The sequence below is a fragment of the Myotis myotis genome, unplaced genomic scaffold (assembly GCF_014108235.1).
Source record: "Myotis myotis isolate mMyoMyo1 unplaced genomic scaffold, mMyoMyo1.p scaffold_m19_p_4, whole genome shotgun sequence".
Lineage (NCBI taxonomy): Eukaryota > Metazoa > Chordata > Mammalia > Chiroptera > Vespertilionidae > Myotis > Myotis myotis.
Window position 1 is genome coordinate 129,607,015 of NW_023416346.1, and position 24,828 is coordinate 129,631,842.

The 24,828-nt window shown below is 44.6% G+C and overlaps 1 protein-coding gene across 1 annotated transcript in view; it reads left to right on the plus strand.

Annotated features, from left to right (window-relative positions):
- Positions 1 to 24,828, plus strand: part of MID1 (midline 1) — a 163,018-nt gene that overhangs the window by 33,436 nt on the left and 104,754 nt on the right. Inside the window, exon 2 of the mRNA XM_036305008.1 lies at positions 15,592 to 16,307. Coding sequence (XP_036160901.1) covers positions 15,978 to 16,307 — 330 coding nt within the window. The 5' untranslated portion in view covers positions 15,592 to 15,977. The remainder of the gene's footprint in view (positions 1 to 15,591; positions 16,308 to 24,828) is intronic.

Genomic DNA, 24,828 nt, shown 5'->3' on the forward strand with positions numbered 1-24,828 from the left:
ATGTCCTTAAAAAGAAATCATTCCTTAAGCAAACCTGAAACTAAACATTTAAGAACTTGAACAATCAATTACAACTCTTTGCCCAAATGCTGGAAAGTTTTATCCTGAAATCAACATGTTCTTTGCTTGTGTATTGGTGGGGGAAGCCAAGTGTCAAGAAAGCCTGCACAGATAGGGGTAGAAATAGACCCATAGCAGTGATGGCGAGCCAGCATTTTGAAAAACCCTAACTTAACTCTGGTGCCGTGTCACATAGAGAAATTTTTTGATATTTGCAACCATAGTAAAACAAAGATTTATATTTTTGATATTTATTTTATAGATTTAAATGCATTTAACAAAGAAAAATCAACCCAAAAAATGAGTTCGCGTGCCACTTCTGACACACGTGTCATAGGTTCACCATCACTGACCTATAGCCACCCCTCTACCTTCTATCATGTCATCCTTTTTATTTATTTCATTTTATGGGTGGTTCTTTGAAATTATCATGTTTTCTCACCCATGTGCTGCTTTATTTATGCTTCCTTCATTAAAACCTAAGCTAGTTTATTTTATGTTTTCCTCATTAAAACCAAAGGACAGGCCTTTGTTCTCATATACATCAGTGCATTGCTAGTGTCCAGAGCCGTGCCCGGCACACGGCAGGTACCTGTTGAATGAAAGAATAATCAGAGAAATGACCTTCTCTATGGTTTTACTGTGCGTAGTTCTAAAATAAAGATAATGCTGAGGCCCTAGCCGGTGTGATTCAGTGGATAGAGCGCCGGCCTGCAGACTCAAGGGTCCCAGGTTCGATTCTGGTCAAGGGCATGCACCTTGGTTGCGGGCATATACTCAGTAGGTAGTGTGCAGGAGGCAGCTGATCGAGGTCTCTTTCTCTTTGATGTTTCTCTCTATCCCTCTCCCTTCCTCTCTGTAAAAAATCAATAAAATATATTTAAAAAAATAATGCTTAGTTAAAGAAAGGCAAATTAACATATACATAGGATTTCTGATGTCATAAAAGTAACAAAACTAGCGTACTCTTCCAAACTCTTAAAATGAGTTTAGGTTAAGAGTGAAGAGTTGAAGTTGCAGACCAGATACAAGCTGATTTGGGACTAATAAGGAAGTTATTAAGGGCTCTGTTTATTTGGGCAAAATCTATGTGTGGGGCCTACCTGCTCTCTGCCTGTTTTCCCGGTTCATCGGTTCATGGGTTCATCAGCTGATGGTAGAGGATGGTGGGGATGAGGAGCATGGAGTGCTTTCTTGGGGCTCCTTTTGCCTTTGTCTTCCATGGCTCAAGGGTAACTCAATGTCAGTAAACTGCCCCTATTGTAACTGCTAGAAAGCCCAGTGGTGATATGGTTTCCAGTGACTTCTATTGGCCAGATCTCCAGGAGGAGACAGGAACTGTCTATTGAGAAATAATTTTCCTGGATCTCTCAAGTTTCTGTACCTCTTATAAGCTGAGGCGCTAATGAATGGCCTTTGTTCCAGACTATCTTTTCAAGGATGTTTGTATAGCGAACAGCCTTGGAAGATGGAGATAGAGTGTTTCCATCCTGGGTACAAGGCAGGTTTGTTTGTTGTGCATTATCATAAACACTAGAGGCCCAGTGCACGAAATTCGTGCATGGGGAGAGTCCCTAGCAACTGTCGGCTGCCAGCCAGGGCCTCCCTTCCCGCAGTTGGCCGGCTGGCTCTGCCCCCTGGTCGAACTCCCGATCGAGGGGACAATTTGCATATTGGGCTTTTATTATATAGGATAGTGTCTCTCTCCATGCAAATGTCAGGCAGGTTTGCTTGCAGTCGGTCCATAACAAAAGAGCTGGGTTTCCTAAGATCAAGGTTGCTCAGCTCTGATGCAAACCCCCTGCATACGCAGCATGCACCTGGGATGCTCTGTGGGACTTGAGGGGACAGGGGCGCTGATGTGAACTTGAAACACATGATGCTTGCTGCGCCCTAACTAAGAGTGCCCTTGGTCTCTGATGCATGGAACTCGTGTATCCTGCCAGCATCCATAAAACTGGTAGACGAATGAATAATTTGCAAGTAGGAAAAATCTCAAACCCTTTACTGTGATGGTCTCACTTGCCCCACCCCTGCCAGGGTCTCTTTTTACCTACAAAATAAAAAAATCTGGCAAAGAATCCATGTGGGACTGGGAACAGGGCACTGAAGCTTCAAGCTCATGGGGGTATCCAATGGTAATGAATAAAGGTATGTTAAAGTCTAGGAAACAGATGTGATTGCCAATGTGAAGACATTTTATTAAAGAGTAATTAATGTTAATTATAGGAATGCTAGTTTATTAGTCATATACTGTTCCTTCACATAAGACACTCCATGAACATTATTGAATAAATAAATGGATTTATGTCCTTCCTGTTTCCAAAAGTGGTTTGAAGAAGATGCCAATAAAAATTAAAGATAATTACTGTATTCAAAGAGGAGCGGGAAGAGGTGGTTTGGGACTAGAAGGGTAGAAGGGTGTGAGATATCCAAGTTTGCCAGGCACCTAGTGTCAAACTTCGCCTCACTTAACTCTCAAAGGACCCTTTGAAATTGCTTGCCTTGTCACATTTTGCAGATAAGGAAACAGTATAAGATATGCAGAGTATCTGTGAGTATAAGATATGTTGAGTAGCTGGCTCCTATCTGCCTTTGCTAGGAAATGGCAGGGTCAGGATTTGAACTCGGGTTTATCTGGTTTCAAGGTACATGTTTCTTTGCACGACACCACACTGATGGTCTCACCCCCAAACTAGACCAATGCCAGTTGGGGCAATTGACCTCAGGGCCTCACTCCAAGTTTTCTGACACCACATCAAAGAGAAAGCTGGATGAAACGCACCATCTAGCCCTAGCTGGTGTGGCTCAGTGGATAGAGCGTCAGCCTGTGGACTGGAGGGTTCTGGGTTTGATTCCTGGTCAAGAGCACATGCCTGGGTTGCGGCTTGATCCCCAGTAGGGATGGCAGGAGGCAGCCGATCAATGATTCTTTCTCATCATTGATGTTTCTATCTCTCTCTGCCTTTCCCTTCCTCTCTGAAATCAATAAATATATACATGTTTTTAAAAATAAAAAAGTGCACCATCTAAAAGAAGACAGCCTCTCAGTTCATCTCTCATCTCACAAAGAGGATGGGAAAGAGAGAAAAGAATAGTAGCAGAACATAGAGAAGAGGAAAATTGCAATTTCAGATGCAATACAAGATAGACTATAGTATTTACTTTTCTGAACTCCATTAGCTTAGAGACTGCAGTCATAATCATCATCATCATTCTTATCATGTGATAAGTCCGATAAACTATAGGAGCTCTGAGAACCCTATTAAATGCCTTGTCATCCTAACAGCTTTGGCAGACTTTGCGAAGGAAGAAAAGTAGATGCTACAAACCTGACCTGACCAAACCAGTCTGCTGTATTAATGTGGTGATTGTTTCTCAATACAGAAGCCATCACACAGCTTCTCTGGGAGTTCCTAAGAGCTCTATTTTAAGGTTTTCTTTAAAGTGTAAGTTTGAGTATGGAGATTTTTTTTCCTTCTTGTAAAAAGTTCAGTATCCTTAGTCATATTTACTAAGTTAGCTCAGTTATTTAATTAAAAAAGCAACACTCAGTATCTATTTTAGATGGGGCAAAACATAGATCTGGCAGTTTCAAGAAGTGGATCCTGGGTTAAGAAGAGAGTGACTTCATGGCCGAAACCGGTTTGGCTCAGTGGATAGAGCGTCAGCCTATGGACTGAAAGGTCCCAGGTTCGATTCTGGTCAAGGGCATGTACCTTGGTTGTGGGCACATCCCCAGTGGGGGGTGTGCAGGAGGCAGCTGATCGATGTTTCTCTCTCATCAATGTTTCTAACTCTCTCTCTCCCTTCCTCTCTGTAAAACATCAATAAAATATATTTTTAAAAAAAGAAGAGAGTGACTTCCTGTGATTTGAAAGCAGTTCTCATTTTATGATACCTGAAATTCCGTGTGTATTTGAATGATCATCTAATTTTACTGCCCCACACAAAGATCTCTTGCTGCCTGGCCGGCAAGTTCATCCATCAGTGTTTCAATCTGTTCAAAGGATTTTTGCTCGAATTTCTTCCAAGAAGCTCCCGCCTTTGTTCTGTCGGAACTGCGCGTTCTGACTCTGTTCTTAATATCCTGTTTGGGTTTGTCGGCGTGGCTGTCCTCATTGCCATGTTCCCAGCATTCCCCTTCTCTCATGTGGTGCTTCACAATAACAGTTCAGAACAAAAGAGTCAGTCCTCTTTCTGTTGCCTTAAAAAAAAGCCCCCCCCCCCCCTTCAGTGCTTCAGCGATCAGGGGAAATGTTTAAAGCATTTTCTTCATAATAGTTAACCAGGAGTTGTGAACAAAGGTTACTTTTCTTTATTTTCCATGATCGCAACGTAGCTTCAGGGTATTGTGAGCATGAGGTCTGTGGGTGTGACTAACTTAGAAGTTGAGAGAAAAAGTGACTTCCTTTAAGAAAAGGGGCTATCATATTTGAGAGAGTTTTCCAATCAGTTCATACAATAGCAATCAGTTACTATGTAACATTATCATGATCTCAGTGAGTCATGGGACCGGATTGGTTGTTCCTGTCATTGAACTTAAGCTTTCCAGTGTCCAGGGAACAACTGTGAAATGCCAGGTGGGCCAACATCAGCAACTATTTATTGATGCATTTTTCTCCTGCGGGATCATAAGTGGGAAGGGGGGAGTGTGCACTTTCTCTGCCTTCTAGAAAAGTCTTTTATAAAATAAGAAAGTTTCCCCAAGTGGCAAGTTTTTTTGTTTGTTTTTGTTTCCGGGTAGAATCTACTTGTGGCAAAAACCTAGCTTAACTGTTCTGTCTTTCAGAGACGTCTTGTCATTTGGCTCACAGCCATGCAACCCTTTTCCCATGCGAGTGGTGGGTTTTGTCTTTTAATCCAGAAATTATTTACAGGTTTCTGGTTTCTCAGAGGAAGGAAAATGTATCTAATGCAGAAGTTCCATGAAGAGTGCATTCTATCAAGTCCCAAGTAATTTTGCAAAGGTGCTTTTGTGTATGTATGTGTATGTGTGGGGGGTGTACATACATACACGTGCATATTTATATACCAAAGGCCCGGTGCACGGATTTGTGCACATTAAAAGGAAATTAATTAGAAGATGGCCAGCGGGGCGGGACTGGGCGAGAGGGGTGAGACACGCCCTGGAGCCAACCTCCCGCGGTCCCTCCCTGGCCAGCTGCACCTGGGGCGATGCTGGGGCTCGAAGGGCATTTGTGGAGTGAGGGAGTGAGCAGGGTCGCTCCAGCAGGTGGGGTCCCTTGGCCTGGCCTGTGGGGATCCAGCCAAAACCGACAGTCCGACATCCCCCAAGGGGTCCCGGAGTACGAGAGGGCACTCTGCAAAGTTGCTGTCACTTGGCAGCTCCTGCATTGAGCATCTGCCCCCTGGTGGTTAGTGTGTGTCATACCTACCAGCAGGTCGGCTGGTTGGCCAGTTGCTTAGCCTTTTATATATATAGATGGCTGCAAAAATGAATTCCATTGTAGACAGATGTAGGATTGGATGCAGCATAGAAATAGTTCTCTGAGTGTATATAGAGCTGCCTAGCAAACTTGCAAGACACTTGGAAAAGCATTGAAGCGCTTTTCATCTGGGGGTGGTGTCAGAGGAACCAGTGGCTTCCATTTCTGCCACCACCATGCTGTGGAGCCTCTCTCCAGAAGGTTCGCTTTAGACCTGTGTCGGGAGACTCGGTGAGACAGGTTCCTATGCTCTTCCTTGTCCTTCTAGTCTGCTATCACTGCCTTAGAACCGGATGCTTGCCTGACACCCGGTACAGCATAGACCTGGGAAAATCAGTCATTTTCAATATAGTGTAACATAGGTTCCATTTGCCTTTAAAACTGGATGCTTTCTTTCTTAACGCAAGCTGTGAAAGATATGAAATGGCTGAGCCCCTCTGACAGTGGAAAGTTTCCTGTAAAGGTTGTCAGATTATGCTCCGTAGAAGATTATACGATTTGTTGTTTAGCATTTTCTTTTGTTTTTGAGGGGTGGAGTAAATGTTTGTTTCCGGATGTTTCAACTGGAGATGTTCAGGCTAATTTTCCACTACGATGCCAAACGGCTGAGAAATTGTGACATTTTAATGTTGGTTGAACCAAAGCGGCGCTTTTAAATCTGTTGATTAAAAGCTCTTTCAAATTCTGTTTGATCATAGAAGTGTGTCTCTTCCGTGGACAGTAGGACTTCTTAGGGAAGTCATCTGCATGTGAAATTGAGCAATCCTTTGGTTTATTGTTAAAAGACAAATGAAATTGTGATTTGGACAGACATCAGCCAAGAAAATAGATGTTTGCATCTTGATGTCTAAACATGGGAAGCAGGCTTTGGTTTGCCACGAGGTGTTGCAATGGCATGAAAAGTAGGCGTTGCGATTTGCAAACTGTGCAACACGAGGAAGTAGCTCTTGCCTCCTGTTTGCTCTTAATCAAGAATGTTCTTTAGACACCTTTGGTGGAGTCCAGATGTCTGGTGTAGAAATGGACGCATGCAGGTTTGCCTCAGCGCGTTTGGTTTGGTTTCGTTTTTTTCACTTTCCTGATGATTTACTTTAGCTGCGGTTTCTTGTCTTGCCTGGTGATAAGCAACATCCTTGAAGAGCTGCAGAGCAGGACTTTTTTTTTTTTTTTTTTTGCTTTTAGGAAGACTGTTTCCTCTTCTTTCTTTAGGCAACCAATTGTTACAAGGTTGCTTTCCATTCTCAATTCACCCTTTCATTCTGGAGACTGAGATTTGGGACAGTCATCACAGATTTGCTCTGTGTGTGTTTTTTGCATATGTATTATATGCATACATACGCATACGGTTTGTGTGTATGAGATGATGTATGTGCATAATCTATACATATATGTATGTGGATGCAAAACGTGTGTGGATACATAGGTTCATATTTCATACACACATATTTTCAATTGCATATCAGGATGGTACATTGCAATCTCTGTTTTTGGAAGAAAAATGGACTGCTTTATCGTGTCTCTATACAAAGATCATTCTTCCCGATGGAACATTCTTCAAAACTTCTTTCAGATACTGTATTTGAATTCATAAGCTAGAAAATCAGAAGTATGTTCTAAAACATAACAAACCAGCATCCAGAGATGATGTGATCCTGTGCTCAGTAGGGCACTGACAGTACCACAGTGCAGGGGAGGCGTGCGCCCATCGCTGCCCCCGGGAGCTGGGCGGGCCTGCTGCTGCTGGCAGCGTGGACAGCTGGCTCCCAGGGCTCAGCTGTGGGCCACTGACCCGCTGCTGGTCCCTGTGAGCAGTGAAGGTATCCGGATCCCGATGCCAAGTTGTCATTTTTTGGGAGACAAGGCAGTGGGTGTTCCCCTGACCTGAGCTGTCTTTTCATTGGGTTTCAGTTGAACACTGAGTGGGCGAGGACCTAGGGCAGCCACGGCGGGGTCTGTGGAAAGGGCGTTGGGAAAGCCAGAGGGAGTTTTGCTTCTTCAACTCAGCGGCCCTGGCTGGGTGGATGAGGTGGAGCTGGCCTTCCTGGAATTGTCGCGTCGATTTTCCTGTTGTGTTTCACTGTTGACGCTCTCACAGACACACAGAACTGCTCCAGCCCGGCCTGCCACCCACCGTCTGGTCTCGGTGGCCTGTCTGTCATCTCGTGGGTCCCCATCCTCTCTGCCTACGGCGATGTTTCTTCAAAAAGAACTAGGGTGCTGTCCATTGGTGGGTATGCAAGGCGGTCTGTTTGTAAGAATCTGGAGAGATGCTGAAAGAACTGTTAAGGACAAATGTGCTGCTTCCTGCTTTTAACCTGCTTCTCAGACTTTCGGTAGAATAAATTGCGTTTCTGCGACTGTTACGGGGACTGTCTTCACTATGAAGACAGTGGGATCAGTCAGTTGAGGATTGAGGAGAAGGGCGGATTGCTTTATTGCACGGTCATTTGTGTCTTTGCTTGTGTGCTCGTGTAAAGGAACTCCAGAAGGTGTGTGTAAGCATCTGTTAAGTAAACTTGGGAGGCTAGGTTTCAATGTAAATAACCAGGCAGTGTGACCTAGCTCCCATTTCACCTTAATTTTTTATCATTAAAGCCTTCATCTCCCTAAAGACATCTGCCATGCTTTCAAACGATTCTTTTCAGGAATGTTCATTCATTATTAATCAGGTTGCATGGTCAAGAGAGTATGTGATTATTTTAAAGATGTCCTAGAGATCCAATTACTAAGAAATGAGCGTGTTATAGACAGATGTGGAAGCACAGAAAAAGGGTTTGTGAACAGTTAATTCAATTTGCATGAATTCCACCAGGTGGATGTTTCGTGAAATTAAAAGCCTTCCCTGGTTCTCACTTCAGGTATCAGGTAAAACATTTTAACGTTAACACCCCTTAGAATAAAGATGAAATGACAAGTATCAAAATGATCTGTTGTCCTAATTAATTATTTTAAAACGAGGCTAGTGCCTCGGTGCTTATCTGCTTGTCACGTTTCTTTTCAATCAGTCCCTCTGGTGCCCTAAAATTTGGCTGGCAGAAATTCTTAGTCATTCGTCACTGATGAAGGGAACGAGTTTGAGTGTGTTGACAGTTGGAGGTTAACCACAATGCTATTTCAGAGGCATTGCCTAGTGAATGTTATAGGATCACTCTTTTTTTCACCGGTTCCTACTCAGTGTATATTATTTATACTGTTGCTTTAAGGACCTCCGCATGTTGACTGCTCTCTGCCGTCATCTGGGGTGGAATATAGCCTATGTTGTGATATCAATTTCCAGTCTTTTAGAATGCCATTAAATCAGCGGTTCTCAACCTGTGGGTCGCGACCCCTTTGGCGGTCGAACGACCCTTTCACAGGAGTCGCCTAAGACCATCCTGCAGATCAGATATTTACATGACGATTCATCACAGTAGCAACATGACAGTGATGAAGTAGCAACGAAAATCATTGTGTGGTTGGGTCACAACATGAGGAGCTGTATTTAAAGGGCCAGAAGGTTGAGCACCACTGCATTCAATTCAATTGGAGCTCCCTCTTCCCTCTTTCCTTCTCTTCATGGCCCTGTTTTATTGTGATTTACTGACTCACCTGTGTCTCAGATCAGCCAGGGTACTAATCAGTAGAGTAGCATTTGGGCAGTGTGTTTATTCTGTGGTTTTTATAACTCCAAGTTAAATCCTAAGCCATGACGGAGTATGGAGACATTGAGTGCTTATGTTATTTAAAATACTCTATTTGTGATGAATTCATCGTGGATGTAGCGTCCAGTTTTGATTGAGTTTCTGTTAGATCATGTTTTGTGATGAGAGATTATGTTGATCTGAGATGAGAGCAAGTCCCTTCTGAGTTTAGTCCCTGTTGCACACCCTGGTTCCCACACTGAAGTTGATTTCCAGTGTTTCACATTTCCCAAGTTGTGAGTCTGAAATGATGTTTCTGCTGATCTAAGATAAAGATATCATTCCACAGTCCTTAAAAAAAAACACAAAACTCCACCTATGGTTCTATAATAGGCATAATCTCATAGTGAAAATCCAGATGGCAGCAAGTCAACTAAATCTTAATTACCCATGAGAAGAAAGGGGATAGGAAATGGACTTGATCGCGTTTCTGAAATTTAGGGCTCATAAAGATGAAACTCATTCCTGGCGTTTGTGATGCTCTCCTTTTCCTGACACTCTGAGGAGTTTTCCTTTCCAAACCGTTTTTCTGTGGCGAGGTGTGACACTGTGCAGTTCTGACAGCGTGTTTTTCACCTCAGTTATGTTTTGGTAAATTTAACGCTGAGCTTAGTTTCCATACCCCAGAGGGTGTTTGGAAAAAAACAGGAGGAAATGCCTTGGGAATCATCTGGGCAGTGGCTGAGAGGCTCCTGATATTAACAATTGATCACAGGCCACCCGTGGTCTAGTGACTAATTAACTTCCCTCATGGTGATGGCTTTCAGCACTGTACAAAGTGGGGGACTGAAAGTGAAATGATTGGTGGCCAGAATGCATGCTCTTTTTCATATACTCCAATTTAGAAAAATATTATTATTTAATAGATTAATTACATATTGTTTTTGTGATGAATCACTATGCTTTCGTGATGTTCCATTTGTAACAATGAAATTGGGGGTCACCACAACATGAGGAACTGTATGAAAGGGTCACGGCATGAGGAAGGTTGAGAACCACTGACCTAGACTTTAATTAGCTGAAAGGAGAAGTCAGAAGTGGCGAGAGAGGACAACCAAAAAAGCACCATTTCTCTGATGCACAGGGGGAGAGAGGGAGAGGAAGGAGGAAGGGAGAGGTGTGAAAACGTGTGCGTCATTGTTTTCATCCATTTATTAATTCTCCATTTTAAAGAAGTGCTTTCCTCAGAAGTGTTGAATCTGAAAGAGTTTTCTTGAAACATGTTTGGCATTCAGTGTGTCCCAGGCTGCAGGGCTTACCTTAGGGGTGTGATAAGAGTGAGTGCTGGAAGGAACTGAAGGGAACCTCTGCGGACACTCACTCCGGGACACGCAAGCTAATAAACAGCCGAGCTGCAGGTCATTCTAGATCGTCTGGTCACCCCTCCAGCCCTCTCCTTTCACGGCTCTGGACTACAAACCTTGGACAAGCAGAAGTGTGAGCTGTGAATTGTTGCCATTCCCAGTTTGCTGCCAGGGGTTCCCACGATTACCCACATCCTCCTCTAAATGAGGACCAATCAGCTCATTGAGAAAAAAGTTGGTCTATAGAATTTCCTGACAATGACATGCAAGTGTGATTTCCTTCCATTGTAGTGACAGTTAAGAAGTCCCCTCTCTCTGTCTGTCTCTCTTTCTCTCCCTCCTACTCCCTTCCTCACTCACTCTTGGCTTGGAAATTAAAGTATGGTAGTTCAGAAAAGAAAATATAACATTTTCTATAAAATCTACCCACACCCACCTCTATATTTTTGGTGAATCCATGTTCATCATCTAAAACCCACTTCACATGTTGCCTCCTTCAGGAATCTTTCCCATCTTCTTCTCCCCCAATCTCTGGCCTGTGCCTTTTGTTATGTTACATAATATTTTGTTCATATTTTCGCTCCCCTAGGATCACTGAGGCAGGGGCCAGATGTTACTGCTCCTTGTCCCAGGACCAAGCACCTAGAGCAGTGGTTCTCAACCTTCCTAATGCCGCGACCCTTTAATACAGTTCCTCATGTTGTGGTGACCCCCAATTTCATTGTTACAAATTGAACATAATGAAAGCATAGTGATTCATCACAAAAACAGTATGTAATTATATGTGTGTTTTCCGAGGGCCTTAGGCGACCCCTGTGAAAGGGTCGTTCAACCCCCAAAGGAGTCGCGACCCACAGGTTGAGAACCACTGACCTAGAGGGACTTCAATATTTCATGAAAGAATGAATGGCATTTTCATTTCCCAAAAAAATATATTTTAAAGGAAACTAGAAAATAAACCATGCTAATTTTTTAAGGTGGAGGGTGGGGGATGAAATGTATGCTTACCGGTAACATGTTGTTGAGTAATTTGACAAAAATGATGTGTATACTATGGTAAAATCTGAATAAAAGTAGAAAAAGATGGTATCCACTATAATGTCAAATAAAAAATCCCCTTCTTTTTGGCAGCATACAAGCAAAGATTCAGAAAATTGGCTGCACCTCACTTTGCATCTAGATATTTTGTCATCACTTAATGCAGTGGTTCTCAACCTTCTGGCCCTTTTAATACAGTTCCTCATGTTGTGACCCAACCATAAAATTATTTTCGTTGCTACTTCATCACTGTCATGTTGCTACTGTTAGGAATCATCATGTAAATATCTGATCTGCAGGATGGTCTTAGGCGACCCCACCAAAGGGGTCGCGACCCACAGGTTGAGAACCGCTGACTTAATGCATTTAACCAGCATTTACAGTGTAGACACTTGCACAGAGCACCGTGCCAAGTGCTTTAGCAATAAAAGAAAAAGATCCCGTTCTGAGCAGCTGTTATTAAATGCTTCTTACATGAATTGCCCCATCGCAATCAGCTCACATCATTTCCACTGATGTCAGGGTGAAATCCCATTGCATATCATTTCCTGATACCACTTGAAACTTGTGCGTTCTTGTCGAAGTCTTCTTCTACCATGCTTGCCATTGTTGCCCTCGCAGCATTTTAGGCGTACCTGTCTGAGATGGATTTTCATTTATATTTTGGCTGGCTGCACATGTCTCTATCTTCAACACCTGGGCCAAATCCAGCTTGCTACCTGGTTTTAGAAACACGATTTTACTGGACAGCCACAGTCATTCATTCACGTATTGTATGGGACTCCTTTGGCATGCTACCAGGGTAGTTGAGCCGTTGTAACGGGGACTGCGATGCCAACAATATTTACTACCTTGCCCTTTATAGGAAAAGTTTGCTGCCCTCTCTTCTCATATAGTGAGAAAGCCTTAAAGGCGGTGGGTTATGTTTTATTCTTTTTGGTTTTAACCCTAACTTCAGTAAATGTATTAATTCAGTCAATGAATTTTTGAGTCCTACTATGTGCAAGGCAGTGTTCCAGCCACCGGTGGGACATCCCTCAAACAGCAAAACCAGGCCTCTGCTCTCGGAGAGTTTACATTCTAGTGGCGCAGCAGTGGGGGGAGATGGTGCAGTGAACAAACTCATACATATGTCAGCGATCAATGCTCTGGAGCAAAACAAACAGATGGGGGAAGCTTGCCACCAGCGGTGGGTGGGTGGCTGTGGGGGCAGCAGGGGAACTGGCTTTATGTGGGTTCACAGAGAAGGTGACATGGGGGCCGAGAGTCATGTGCATTCCGAGACCTTGCGAGGGGGAGGCAGGACGTGCTTGGCATGTTTCAGGAATCGCAGGAGGCCATGTGCCCGGAGCCGAACAAGGGCTAGAGTGGGAGGAAATGAGGTCACTGTCTGGTCTGTGTTCTCTAGGACTGGCTTTATTCTGCTCATTTTCTCTCTGAGTGAGATGGGAAGTCCCTGGGCAGGGGCGGGGGCGGGGGGGTGGGAGCAGAGGAGAGGCGTCCCTTGTCATGTTTGAGCAGGATTGCTGGCTTCTGAGTACAGGACAGGCTACGGAGGGAAGGCAAGAGTGAGAGGAGCCAGGAGGCCGTTTAGAAAGACATTGTGATGTGCTCGCTTCGGCAGCACATATACTAGAAAGACATTGTGATAAACCAGGCAAGAGGTGATGTTGGCCCATGATCATGGAGGTGGGATGACGACGATGCCAGCTCTGGCTTCTCGAGCCAGGTCAGTGCCTGGCATTCGGTAAATGTCCGTGGAATAAAATGTCAGCGTTTCCATTTGGGGTCAGCAGTGGAATCACCTGTAGGAATTCTGATGGTGCCACTCCAGGATGAAGGCTGGACCTACTTGACAACCATCAGTAGGTGTTCTTGTTTCACCTGAGAACAAAGCTGGCTGGAAGGGCTCCATTTTTACTTTAATTTACATGCGTGTGACGGGAAGAGAGGAGAAATTAGAGATAATTCTATTTTTTCCACGATTAACCAAAATAGTGATTAGTCGGGAAAACCTTTCAATCTCTTCCAGGCCACCTGTAGGAAGAGTTGGCTGGGACCGAGCAGGAGCCGTAGGTTCCTCACAGCAGCCGCCCTGGCTTCCCGTGGCAGAAAGACAAGCGAGCTTGAATATTTCAAACCCATTTGTTCTCTCCTATGTAGTTAATTAATATTAGCAAACGGCTAAAGGGTTTTTCTTTTTTAAAGATACCAGGCTTCTGTGAAGCCAGCAGCTCTTTAATTTTTAACAAGCTCAGCACATACTCAGCCCTTTTAATGAGCAGTTAGCATGCAGTTGGTAGCAAGATGAGCATGAGTTTCATCAAAGCACCGCATGGGAGTTCTGAGGGAGGCCATTTCAGAAGGGGTCAGGGTATTGGAGACAGCGAGAATTTTGTAAATAAATGGAGGTGTGAATACAAAAAAGGCCGATTGTCGGAATCACTGAGCATAGCTCTGCATGTGAAGCCGTCCCTTAAATGGGCCCGAGAAGCCCCCCCCCCCCCCCCGCGAGGGTGATTTGAACCTCAAGTCCACGGGTGAACCGCCGTATTCTTCCACAGCCGGCAGCGGGCTGCCTCTAACGTGCCCGCAGACCCTCTGCTAATGGCCTTGAAAGGGAGAAGGTTCAAAGAGCCTTGGTTCCCAGGCCTGCTAATGAGCACGAGGCCTCTTCCCCTTAATGAACCGAGAGTTCACAAAAGCACCACGTCTTCATGGCCAGGAGAGCATGCAGCTGGGCTCCCCGAAGGCGGCCTGGAGGGGAGCCACAAAAAGCTGGCGGAGGTCGTGCCGGGCCAGCAGGGCTCTGAGTGTGCGGCTGGACCTCCTGCCAGCCCGGCCCAGCCCTTGATGGGCGTTCTAGGCCAGGGGGGCTGTGCAGGGTCCCTTCGCCGCCTGGAAGCCTCTTGGGAGTCATGCGACGACCTTCAGCTGCTTTCTAAACTGTGATCATGACCCCTGTTGTCACTTCTCACATGAATATTGTAGCCACTAAAATCCTTCTTCTAATGAATTACATTGTTATTAGTCTTTGGTAGCCAAGCTCACCGCAGCCACTAAAACGGCCGCAGATATTTTTCTCTGCCCACCCACGTCCCATCGCCGGGGTGAAACAATACAATTATTCAGAAGAGTAACAGACACACGCCCAAAGCATCCCTCTCTTACAGTCATCTTTGTGGAAGTCAATGTTTTTTTTTCTCAGGAATATAGATTAAAAACTGGCATCTCAGATGGAAGCATTATTTCTGCTGAAACCGTGCATTTGGTTTCGTACCCATTGCATGTCCATTTCCACAATAAGGGCCTTTCTCCTCTCTGAAGCGTCGCTTGGTATTACAGAGTTCTTAAAAACACATACACGTGAACATGTATGTTCCTAAATCCTAAGTTAGGAAAGACTCTGCAGTACATTAATTAATGTTTCTACATTTTAATTTTCAACGGAAGGGAAAACTTGGCTGTGACACTGAGATTGTTGTGATGAGAGACAAACGATGAAAATGACAGTTTCAATCACTTGCCAATTTGGAGTGAGACCTTTGAAAGAACAAAATTGCCCATCACTCCTCCCCCCCCCCCCCCCCCCCGCAGAAAAAATATTGCTACTTTCAATGATTGGAACTTTGAGAAAATGTTAGCTCAGTGGTTCTCAGCCTTGGCTGCACATTGGAATCACCTGGGAATCTGTTTAAAATCCTGATTTCTGGGCCTCATCCTCCGGAAATTCTGTTTCTTTGTTACTCATGTTGTGGCCCCACCCCATCACAAAGAAACCAAATTTCCGGAGGATGAGGCCCAGAAATCAGGATTTTAAAGATTCCCAGGTGATTCTCATGTGCAGTCCAGGTTGGGAACCACTGTGTTAGCTGGTATGCTGACTTTGGGTTTGTCCCCGTCCTATTTCCCCAGTGAACAGAAAGAGTTATTTAGAATGTACACAGCTTTACCCGTCCATGAACTGTTTGGAATTACGATTGAGGTGCATTCAAAGCTGACAGTCCCCCGCCAGGGCTGACCCCTCGCGCCTAATCAGACCTTCCGTTCTGTTTGCAGAGAGCTGATCAGCTTCCGTGGAATTTGCTGATGACCCCGGAGAGCTTCGCCTGAAGATGGAAACACTGGAGTCGGAGCTGACCTGCCCTATCTGTCTGGAGCTCTTCGAGGACCCCCTCCTGCTGCCCTGTGCCCACAGCCTCTGCTTCAACTGCGCCCACCGGATCCTGGTGTCCCACTGCGCCACCAACGAGTCCGTGGAGTCCATCACCGCCTTCTAGTGCCCCACCTGCCGGCATGTCATCACGCTCAGCCAGCGAGGTCTAGACGGGCTGAAGCGGAACGTCACCCTGCAGAACATCATCGACAGGTTCCAGAAAGCCTCGGTGAGCGGGCCCAACTCCCCCAGCGAGACCCGCCGGGAGCGGGCCTTCGACGCCAACGCCATGACCTCCGCCGAGAAGGTCCTCTGTCAGTTCTGTGACCAGGAGCCTGCCCAGGATGCCGTGAAGACCTGTGTCACTTGCGAGGTGTCCTACTGTGATGAGTGCCTGAAAGCCACTCACCCAAACAAGAAGCCCTTCACAGGCCACCGTCTGATTGAGCCAATTCCGGACTCGCACATCCGGGGGCTGATGTGCCTGGAGCACGAGGATGAGAAGGTGAATATGTACTGTGTGACCGATGACCAGTTAATCTGTGCCTTGTGTAAACTGGTTGGGCGGCACCGAGATCATCAGGTGGCAGCTTTGAGTGAGCGCTATGACAAATTGAAGGTTAGTCCGACCCGCCTTAAGCCAACCCCTTTCTGCCAGCAAATGTCCTAGAAATAAAAAGTGTGTTCACTGCGAGCTGCGTGGCAGGTGGCGGCTTTCTCTTCACCTCTGTGATCATGTTTTCGCATGCTTTTTTGGCAGCCTCCATGTTACACGATCAGGGCATCTTGTAAAAGGTGACTGCTGCTTGTCATGTTAGCGTTGTCAAGGTGAGGGCGGATTCGAAAAATCTGGATCATTTTCAATCCTTGCAGTTGAGAGAGACAGACAGGCAGAGAGACGGAGGGAGGGGGAGCCAGAGAAAGATTTGAGCGAGATCAAGAAGGAAGGGCAGATAAAATCTGGCTCCGGGCACTTTGGGGGCATTTCTTTTCCTCACTCATCAGGGAAAACTAATTTCACTCGCATTGTACCTGGATCTAGTTACCACACAAACAAAAGACTGGGAGGAGGAGTGCCTGCAGCAAAGGTGGGATTTGAGGGGACATGTGACCTTCTGTTCCCGGGGGAAATGCTAGCCAGCTTATTGGGGAACAGAGCGCTCTGACCATCTCGGGTTTCACGAAAGAATTCCTTTTTGTGCAGGCTTTTTATTCGGGGAGGTTACAGGCAAGACTGTTTGAACTTCACTTTGAACATGAAATTATTAACTTAACTGCAGCTCGGGGAATGATAATTAATAGGACTATACGTCAAATTAAAAAAATCTCTCTCTAAATATGGAGAGAATGCACCAGGGAGGAAAGAAGCCAGGTCTCCAGATGTCTGTTCAACTTCAGACGACGGGTGGGTCTAATTATTGCAACCTCAGCCGAGAGAGTGTGCTCGGATAGTGAGATACTGTGCTCACCAGCGAATTTGAGTTCACAAGACGTCAATTAAAAGGGAAGGAAGCATCAATTAAGAGCTTTAAGTAAATATATATTGAAGTCCTTCCTCTCGGGAAAAACACACACCGCTCTGTTGAGCAAACAAAAAATGAATCATGTGATCATAAGAGCTTTACCCCTCAGAGCACATCGCCACCTTTCCCAAATGGTTCCTATCACTTCTTAGCGCCCGTGGATGCTTGCGCTGCCCGGGACCTCACAGTTTATTTTGTGATGCTAGCACGAACAGGCCACATCTGTGATTTGGTGTGGTTATTTCTTGTGATGATGAGGGAAGCTGATATGCTGAAATGAATCCCACGCCAAATGTCACTTGGGGAACGATAGCATCACGTGGGCAGCGTGCCTCACTTTAAGTGTCCAGTGACGACCGGTGCAAATCCATCTTTAAACATGGAGGGGAAGTTAAGCCCACGGATTGAGTGATACAGACAAGGGAAGACAGATATGACTGGGTTTCTAGTGCGGTGCAGGGCAGCAGCCAGAAACATGACAAAGGTTAATAACAGCAAAGGCGATGCATGTGTGAATTGTGCCTCTAAAGCAAATTCTTCAGAAATGGATATGGCTGTCAGATTTGAGAAACCAAGATGATCTCCCCCACCCCCCTATTTGATTGGGGACAAAATGTTTAGGATGATAAAACAATGTCCCTTGGGTTGGATCAACACTGCCTTTTAATGATCATTTGTTAAAATGCCATGATGATGTTCGCTAGTGGACAACTCCAGATTTTTTAAAATATTTTATTGATTTTTTACAGAGAGGAAAGGAGAGGGATAGTTAGAAACATCGATCAGCTGCCTCCTGCACACTCCCTACTGGGGATGTGCCCGCAACCAAGGTACATGCCCTTGACTGGAATCGAACCTGGGACCCTTGAGTCCGCAGGCTGACGCTCTCTCCACTGAGCCAAACCGGTTAGGACAACAACTCCAGATTTGATATTTTAACCTGGAAGTCAGGTTTTCCTCTTGTAAGCTGTCACAGAGGAGTTATTGATTACGTATATGACATCTTCAAATTTATGAGGCGATACTGTCATGCTCTATCCCTTTATGTGATGAAAATGAAACTCTTCAATTATGAGCCCCACACACTCGTCTAATCAAGCTGGTGGGTTAACGGTTGTTGATACTGTCACCCGGAGGGCCTGAGAATTAACGATGTAGTATATATTACCTTCTAATTACAGAAATATATGCATATAAACAGCACCCAGTGCACCAACACATATTTACAGCTGCTCAACAAAATATACTTATGAGCATTTATTTACAGCCATTTCACAAAATAAGCTTATAAGCATTTAAACAAATAACATGCTAGCATAGCATGTCTGTTCTAAAACATGCCACTTATGTTAGAATAGAAGAATCCTAAGCATATATGGCATTTGGGTGTCTATGGTATTTTAGTTATCACGTATTTATGAACATAAGTACTTCCTTGCTTTTTAAAAACCTCAGTACAATATAAACATTGATTTTTAAAAAATCTTTATTATTGAAAGTAACAGCATCCAAAAAAAAGACCAAAACCAAGGAAGTGTATTTTTGTTCATTATTACTTTGGTCTGGAATAGTAAATGCATCTCTAAGTGTTGTTTTCTGAGACTTTAGCGTCTCATACAGAAATGGGTTTATGATGATGCGAAGGCACAAATATAGTGTGGAGAAAGCCCTGGCCGGGTGGCTCAGTTGGTTGGAGCATCATCCCATCCGCCAAAAGGTTACAGGTTTGGTTCCTGGTGAGTTCACATACCTAGGTTTCGGGTTCCATCCACAAAGTCGGGGTGTGTCTGGGGGGAAACAGATTGATATTTCTCTCACATTGATGTTTCCCTCCTCTCCCTTCCTCTCTCTCTAAAAAATTAATTTAAAAAAGTCCTCTGGTGAGGATTTAAAAACAAAAAGAAAGTGTAGAAAAATTAAGAGGATGCTTCCATTGATAAGATGATGGTCGGCTTTACTGGTTTCAGATGTATAAGGACTTAGGTGCCCCTGTTGGAAATGGGTTTTGTCCTTCTGTTAATAAAAGTCCATTATTGGAAGAGGGGAATTCTGCTATGATTGTGAAGAATGATCATTTCTTGTAACAGCACTAAATTTTTGGGGACTTTTTACTCCTGTTAGGTCTCAGTATACATGCATTTATATACGGAATTGGCATACGTTTTTACAATTTTTTTCTAGGCGTAAAAGAAAAAAACACATAAAAGATTCCAGCATGTAGAATTCATGCAAATAAAATCTTTCACATCATCTGAAATAGCATCATGTCAGTAATCCAATGCCTTCAGAGACTGCGCACTGGAAAGCACTCATAAAGTCAGTGGTTCTCAACCTTCTGGCCCTTGAAATACAGTTCCTCATGTTGTGACCCAACCAGAAAATTATTTTCGTTGCTACTTCATCACTGTCATGTTGCCACTGTTATGAATCGGCACGTAAATATCTGATCTGCAGGATGGTCTTAGGCGACCCCTGTGAAAGGGTCGTTCGACCGCCAAGGGGGTCGCGACCCACAGGTTGAGAACCGCTGCATAAAGTATTGAAGCAAAGGGAAAGTTAACCCCGCATTTCCTGAGCTGTGTTCTAAGATTAAGAAGAGGAAAGTCTCCCTGCCAAATGAAAAAGCCTCTGAAATGGAGCATCTCATGAGGTGGACCTTTCCCCGCCATTTTAATTGCATTTTGAGAAGGCTGTCAGTCCCGCAAACTCGGGTTAGAAGTTTGGTTTGTGAACCGCATAACATATAAGAGAATTTAATAGAGTGCATTCCAGAGATTTTAAGGAATGACAATGCAGTCATTCTTTTTCTCCGGTTCCAACTGACAGTGTTGGAGCTCTTGTTTCTTTTCTCCGGTTACACCTATAAAAATACACAAACGGGGAAAGGTTGACCTTTCCTTGCCCTTCAATTTCAGCATAGCCCCACTTCAAGGTCGATGACGCTGAAGTTCCAAACGATGGCCTTGCTATTCTGACTCGAACAGTTGGCTGCGGGAGCGTGTTTGAACAATGCTTGCTTCAATGGAGCCTCCCATTGGAATGTCGTCATCATTTGACAGAGGTTCCAGTGAAAGCTCAGCTTTCCTGTGTAGCTCTTCTCATCTGGAGGTGAAGACTTGGGATTTCCCTCTTGGGTTTCCTTTACAGATTGGAAGTTTCTATACTTTGGAAAGTCTTGTGCTTTGTTTGCAACTGGGAAATTTATAGGTGGATACCGAGCTAGACATTTTCTTCGAGTTTTCCTCAGAACGCTGTAACTCATTGCTTCTTTGAAAATAGCAGCAGGTATAGTGCAGGTTCCAGTGAAAGGTGTGTGCGTGGTGCAGGGAGTGGCCGGAAGCCAGGGATGCTGTTACCTCTTACATCGTGCAGGTCGGATCTCCACCACATAGAATTATCTGGCCCCAAATATCAATAGTGCCCAGGCTGAGGAATTCTCGTCTGTGAGAAGAATTTAGTGTTTATCGGTGTATTAATTAGCCAGGGCTGCAATAACAAGGACCACAAACTAGGTGGCCTAGATGACAGAAATGTATTGTCTCGCAGTTCTGTAGGCCAGAAGTCCGAAAATCAAGGTGTCAGCAGGGTTGATTCCTTCTGAGGACTGTAAGGGGGGATGTGTTCCAGACTTTTCTCCATTGGTTGTAGGTGGCTGTCGTCTCCCTGTGTCTCATCACCTGGCATTCTCCCCGTGTGCTTGTCTTTGTGTCTAAACTTCCCCTTTTTATAAGGACACCAGTCATATTGGATTAAGGGCCTACTCTACTCTGGTATGACCTCCTGATAACTAAGTATATCTGCAATGAACCTATTCCCAAATAAGGTCCCATTCTCAAATATTAGGGGTTAGGACTTCAGCAAGTGAATTTCGGGGGAGCCACAATTTAACCAACAGTCACTCCAGTGCGCACCCAGTTATCTAGTCAAGTGAACACATGTTATGTCTCTTTCAAGGATTTAACCACCTCAGGTGAGGCAGAGACCTTTGGCTCACACTCTCATCACTCACCTAAGACTGAACACAGGGTCTTGTAGATAATTCTCAATAAATATTTGTCAGCTGCTTCATTAATCATCAACTGTTAACCCTACATGGAAGTTGAAATTAAATTCATAATGACATTGCAGAGATTCATTCAGATATTTGACAAAGCATCTGCAAGATAATTTCTAAATAAGAGTGGAGCCAGACATTATATTTTATCCAACTGGATGTGAACCATTATTTTGGTCTGTGTTGCATTTTGTTGGCTTAAGTTTAATGGTGTGAATTTGGATAAAGCTATCTCAAATAATGGTAGAATTCACATTTGTTTCATGCTGATATATGATGGACACTTGGTAGTCCCATTATACCTATTGTTTCATTTATCCTCCCAACAACCATATTTGGCATATAGGTTTTTTTGAGATCATGAAAATATATATATCTATATGCCTAAGCAACTGTCCAACTGTTCCACCATTTGCCCGGTAGCTATGACACGCAATGACCACCAGGGGGCAGACACTCTGACCAATAGAGGAGGAAGCCCGATTCCTTGTGGAATCATCTGTGGGTTAGGTTGCTGATGGGGCACTGTTGGCCCTGAATCTGCTTCACCCACACCCCAGACCCAGAGAGAAGGGAGGAGGGAGCTGGTGGGCATCCAGGTCCTGGGGGCTGGGCCTGCAGGAGAGGTCTCGCAATCCGGGACTCCTTGTGGGATGTCAGAGAGCCAGTTTCAGCCCAATCCCCACAGGCCAGGCTGAGGGACCTCACCGGTGCACGAATCCATGCACCGGGCCTCTAGTATGCTTAATAACTGAAGGCAATAGAAGCAGACACAGTTCCCCTCCTTCATGGAGCTTATCGTCTAGTACAGAATTGCAGTAGGTAAATATTTTCCCTGTTGGTGGTGGAGGTAGGCACACCATACCCTAAGCAAGGACACCAACTCCAGACCTGACAGATGGAGAAGGCTTCCCAGAAAAGGGACCATTACACCTACCATTCCCAAGCCTTTTATTAAAAAACAGTGTCAAATTACTAGCTATCTATACATTCTCTGGTATTAGTCATTCTTTTTCACTTTTATCACATATTACATCCCTTCATGTAATCCTATATTTTTTTTCAAACTAGTTCACAATAATTCCAGGCTAGATATTAATCTAAAATATAGATAGGTATACCTTAGTATGTTTTGCCACATGATGCCATTGGAATGTGTAAATCACTTCGTCATAGGTCTCCTAAAGTGTTTGCTTTATATGGGGTCTCACCAATTCTAACTGGCCCCTTCACAATGCGGTTCTGCTTGTGCGCATTTCACAGGAACAATTCTTTCATCTGCACTAGATGTTTTTTAAAGTTCCCATGTGATGAAAATATTGTTTCCAGCCCGGCCAGATGGTTGGGCATCGACCTATGAAGGAGGTCAGGGTTTGATTCCAGGTCAGGGCACATGCCCAGGTTGCGGGCTCGATCCCCAGTAGGGGGCGTACAGGAGGCAGCCGATCGATGATTCTCATGATTGATGTTTCTATCTCTCCCTCTCCCTTCCTCTCTGAAAACAATAAAAATATATTTTTAAAAAGGAAAGAAAATATTGTTTCCAAATATTTGTAATATATGTTAAACCTATATTTTAAGTTTCTTACTTTTGTACAAAATTATTTATGATATACAGAGTAAAAGAAAACATCTCCAGGGATATGTTTTTTACAGGAAGCTCAAGACCACATCCTTCCTCTCTCCTTCTCACCTGTCTTTTCCCTTCTCGTGAGCCCTCTCTCCCCTCCTTCACCAGAGGAGAGGAATGTCTTATTGTCTGATGATTTATTATTATTGGAATCATTTTTGATAAGCTCAGAGGGTTCTGGGAAAATGCACAGACAAGTACAGAAGGTACCTTTTAGTCATGTGGATGTGGAAACAAATGTAATTCTCGGGCATGTCGCTTACAGTTCCTGTGCTGCGTTATACTCATCTGTAAAACACGGCCAATAACGTACTTACTTGCATAGAAACTTGGGAGAACAAAATAAAATATTTCACGTGAACCCTCAGCATTGGGCCTGTCACAGAGGAAGCCTGCAGTATGCGTTCGAACATTACCATATATGTCAGCAACCAGGGGGTACAGTGTGATGGTGAAGATGTGGACTTTGGAGGGAGACTACCTGCCAATTACTTTTTTCACCGCTGCTTGTATTATTTGAGTGTGAGATAAGGGTTCGTGTTGTTGCTTTCACGCGTTTTGTAGTTTTGTTTCCAAAGCGCCTGGCAAAGGGCAGAGGCAAAACAAGGAACAAACACTTGTTGACGGACATGCAGAATTGATGGGTTAGGAGTGTTTCGGGGTTCAGAGGAAGGAAAGATGATTCTGGTTTTGAGTAGACAAGAAACCTTGCTTCAGGGCGGTGGGGTTTAGCTGCCATGACAGATCGGTGGATTATGCATCAAAGGAGAGTGAGGCATTCTTTAGGAGTGAGGCCAGCAGAGACCTGTTGGCAGGAATCTGCAAGACTGTTTAGGGATTCTAGACAATGCTGGCTAGAGCACAGGGTGCTGATGGAGGGGCCCGGAGAGAGAACGTTAGAAGAGTCATGTTAGGAGACGATTTTGCAAGTCTTTGAATGCCAGGTTAAGGGTTTGGGGCATTTGCCCTCTTCTCTGATAGGGTGGCACTGAAATAACTCTGTTTTTGAGAGAGGATAATGTCTGTCAGAATATTCTGAAGGTCAGATGAAGATATAAGGAAGATTAGGATTACTGCGCACACAGAAGAAGGAGGATGGGAAAAGACATTCATACTACTCTAGATTGTGTGTTCTCTTTTTTAATTGGCAAGGTGAAGTCGTATCATAGGTCAACACCCACCCCACTGTCAGCAGAAACATGCAAGGGTGTGCGATTCAATGTCTTGCCCATGAAGACGAAGAAGAAATAGGAGGTGTCGTTGCTGGTTGGCCCCAGGCATACATGCAGTTCTGCCCCTGCTTCCCTAGGGCAGTGACACACTGGCGACGGAGCGTGCTGTTTTTTCTGGCTTTCTGATTCACTATGAGGAGGACGCTGTTCCACCCTCCGAACGCCTGCTACAAACCTAAGCAACATTTCGAGCCAGAAACAACCTTGGAGCTCATGGTGCTTCATCCCTGCTGTGCAGATGAGGACACTGAGGCTGAGAGTGGTAAAAAGGAGTTCCCCAAATCAATAGTGAGATGACTGGAACGAGGACTAGAACACAGTTCCTCTGCTGCCCGCTTTGTTCTGTGTCTCTTTGGCTACTTCCTATTGCAGCCAACCGTGCCAGCTCGGACACCATTGCCTTTTGAGCCATCCAGTCATTTCTGATGCTTCTTTTGAGGTTTTGAGACTAAATCCAGTAATTTCAGATGATTTTAAACACACACCCGGCTTGGCTCTAGGCCACCATCGTGGCTATAGGATTATGCTTCCAGAACTATCAAAAAAGAAAGAAAAAAAAGGAAGGAAGGAAGGAAGGAAGGAAGGAAGGAAGGAAGGAAGGAAGGAAGGAAGGAGGAAGGAGAGAGAGAGAGAGAGAGAGAGAGAGAGAGAGAGAGAGAGAGAGAGAGAGAGAGAAAGAAAGAGAGAAAGAAATGTCTTAT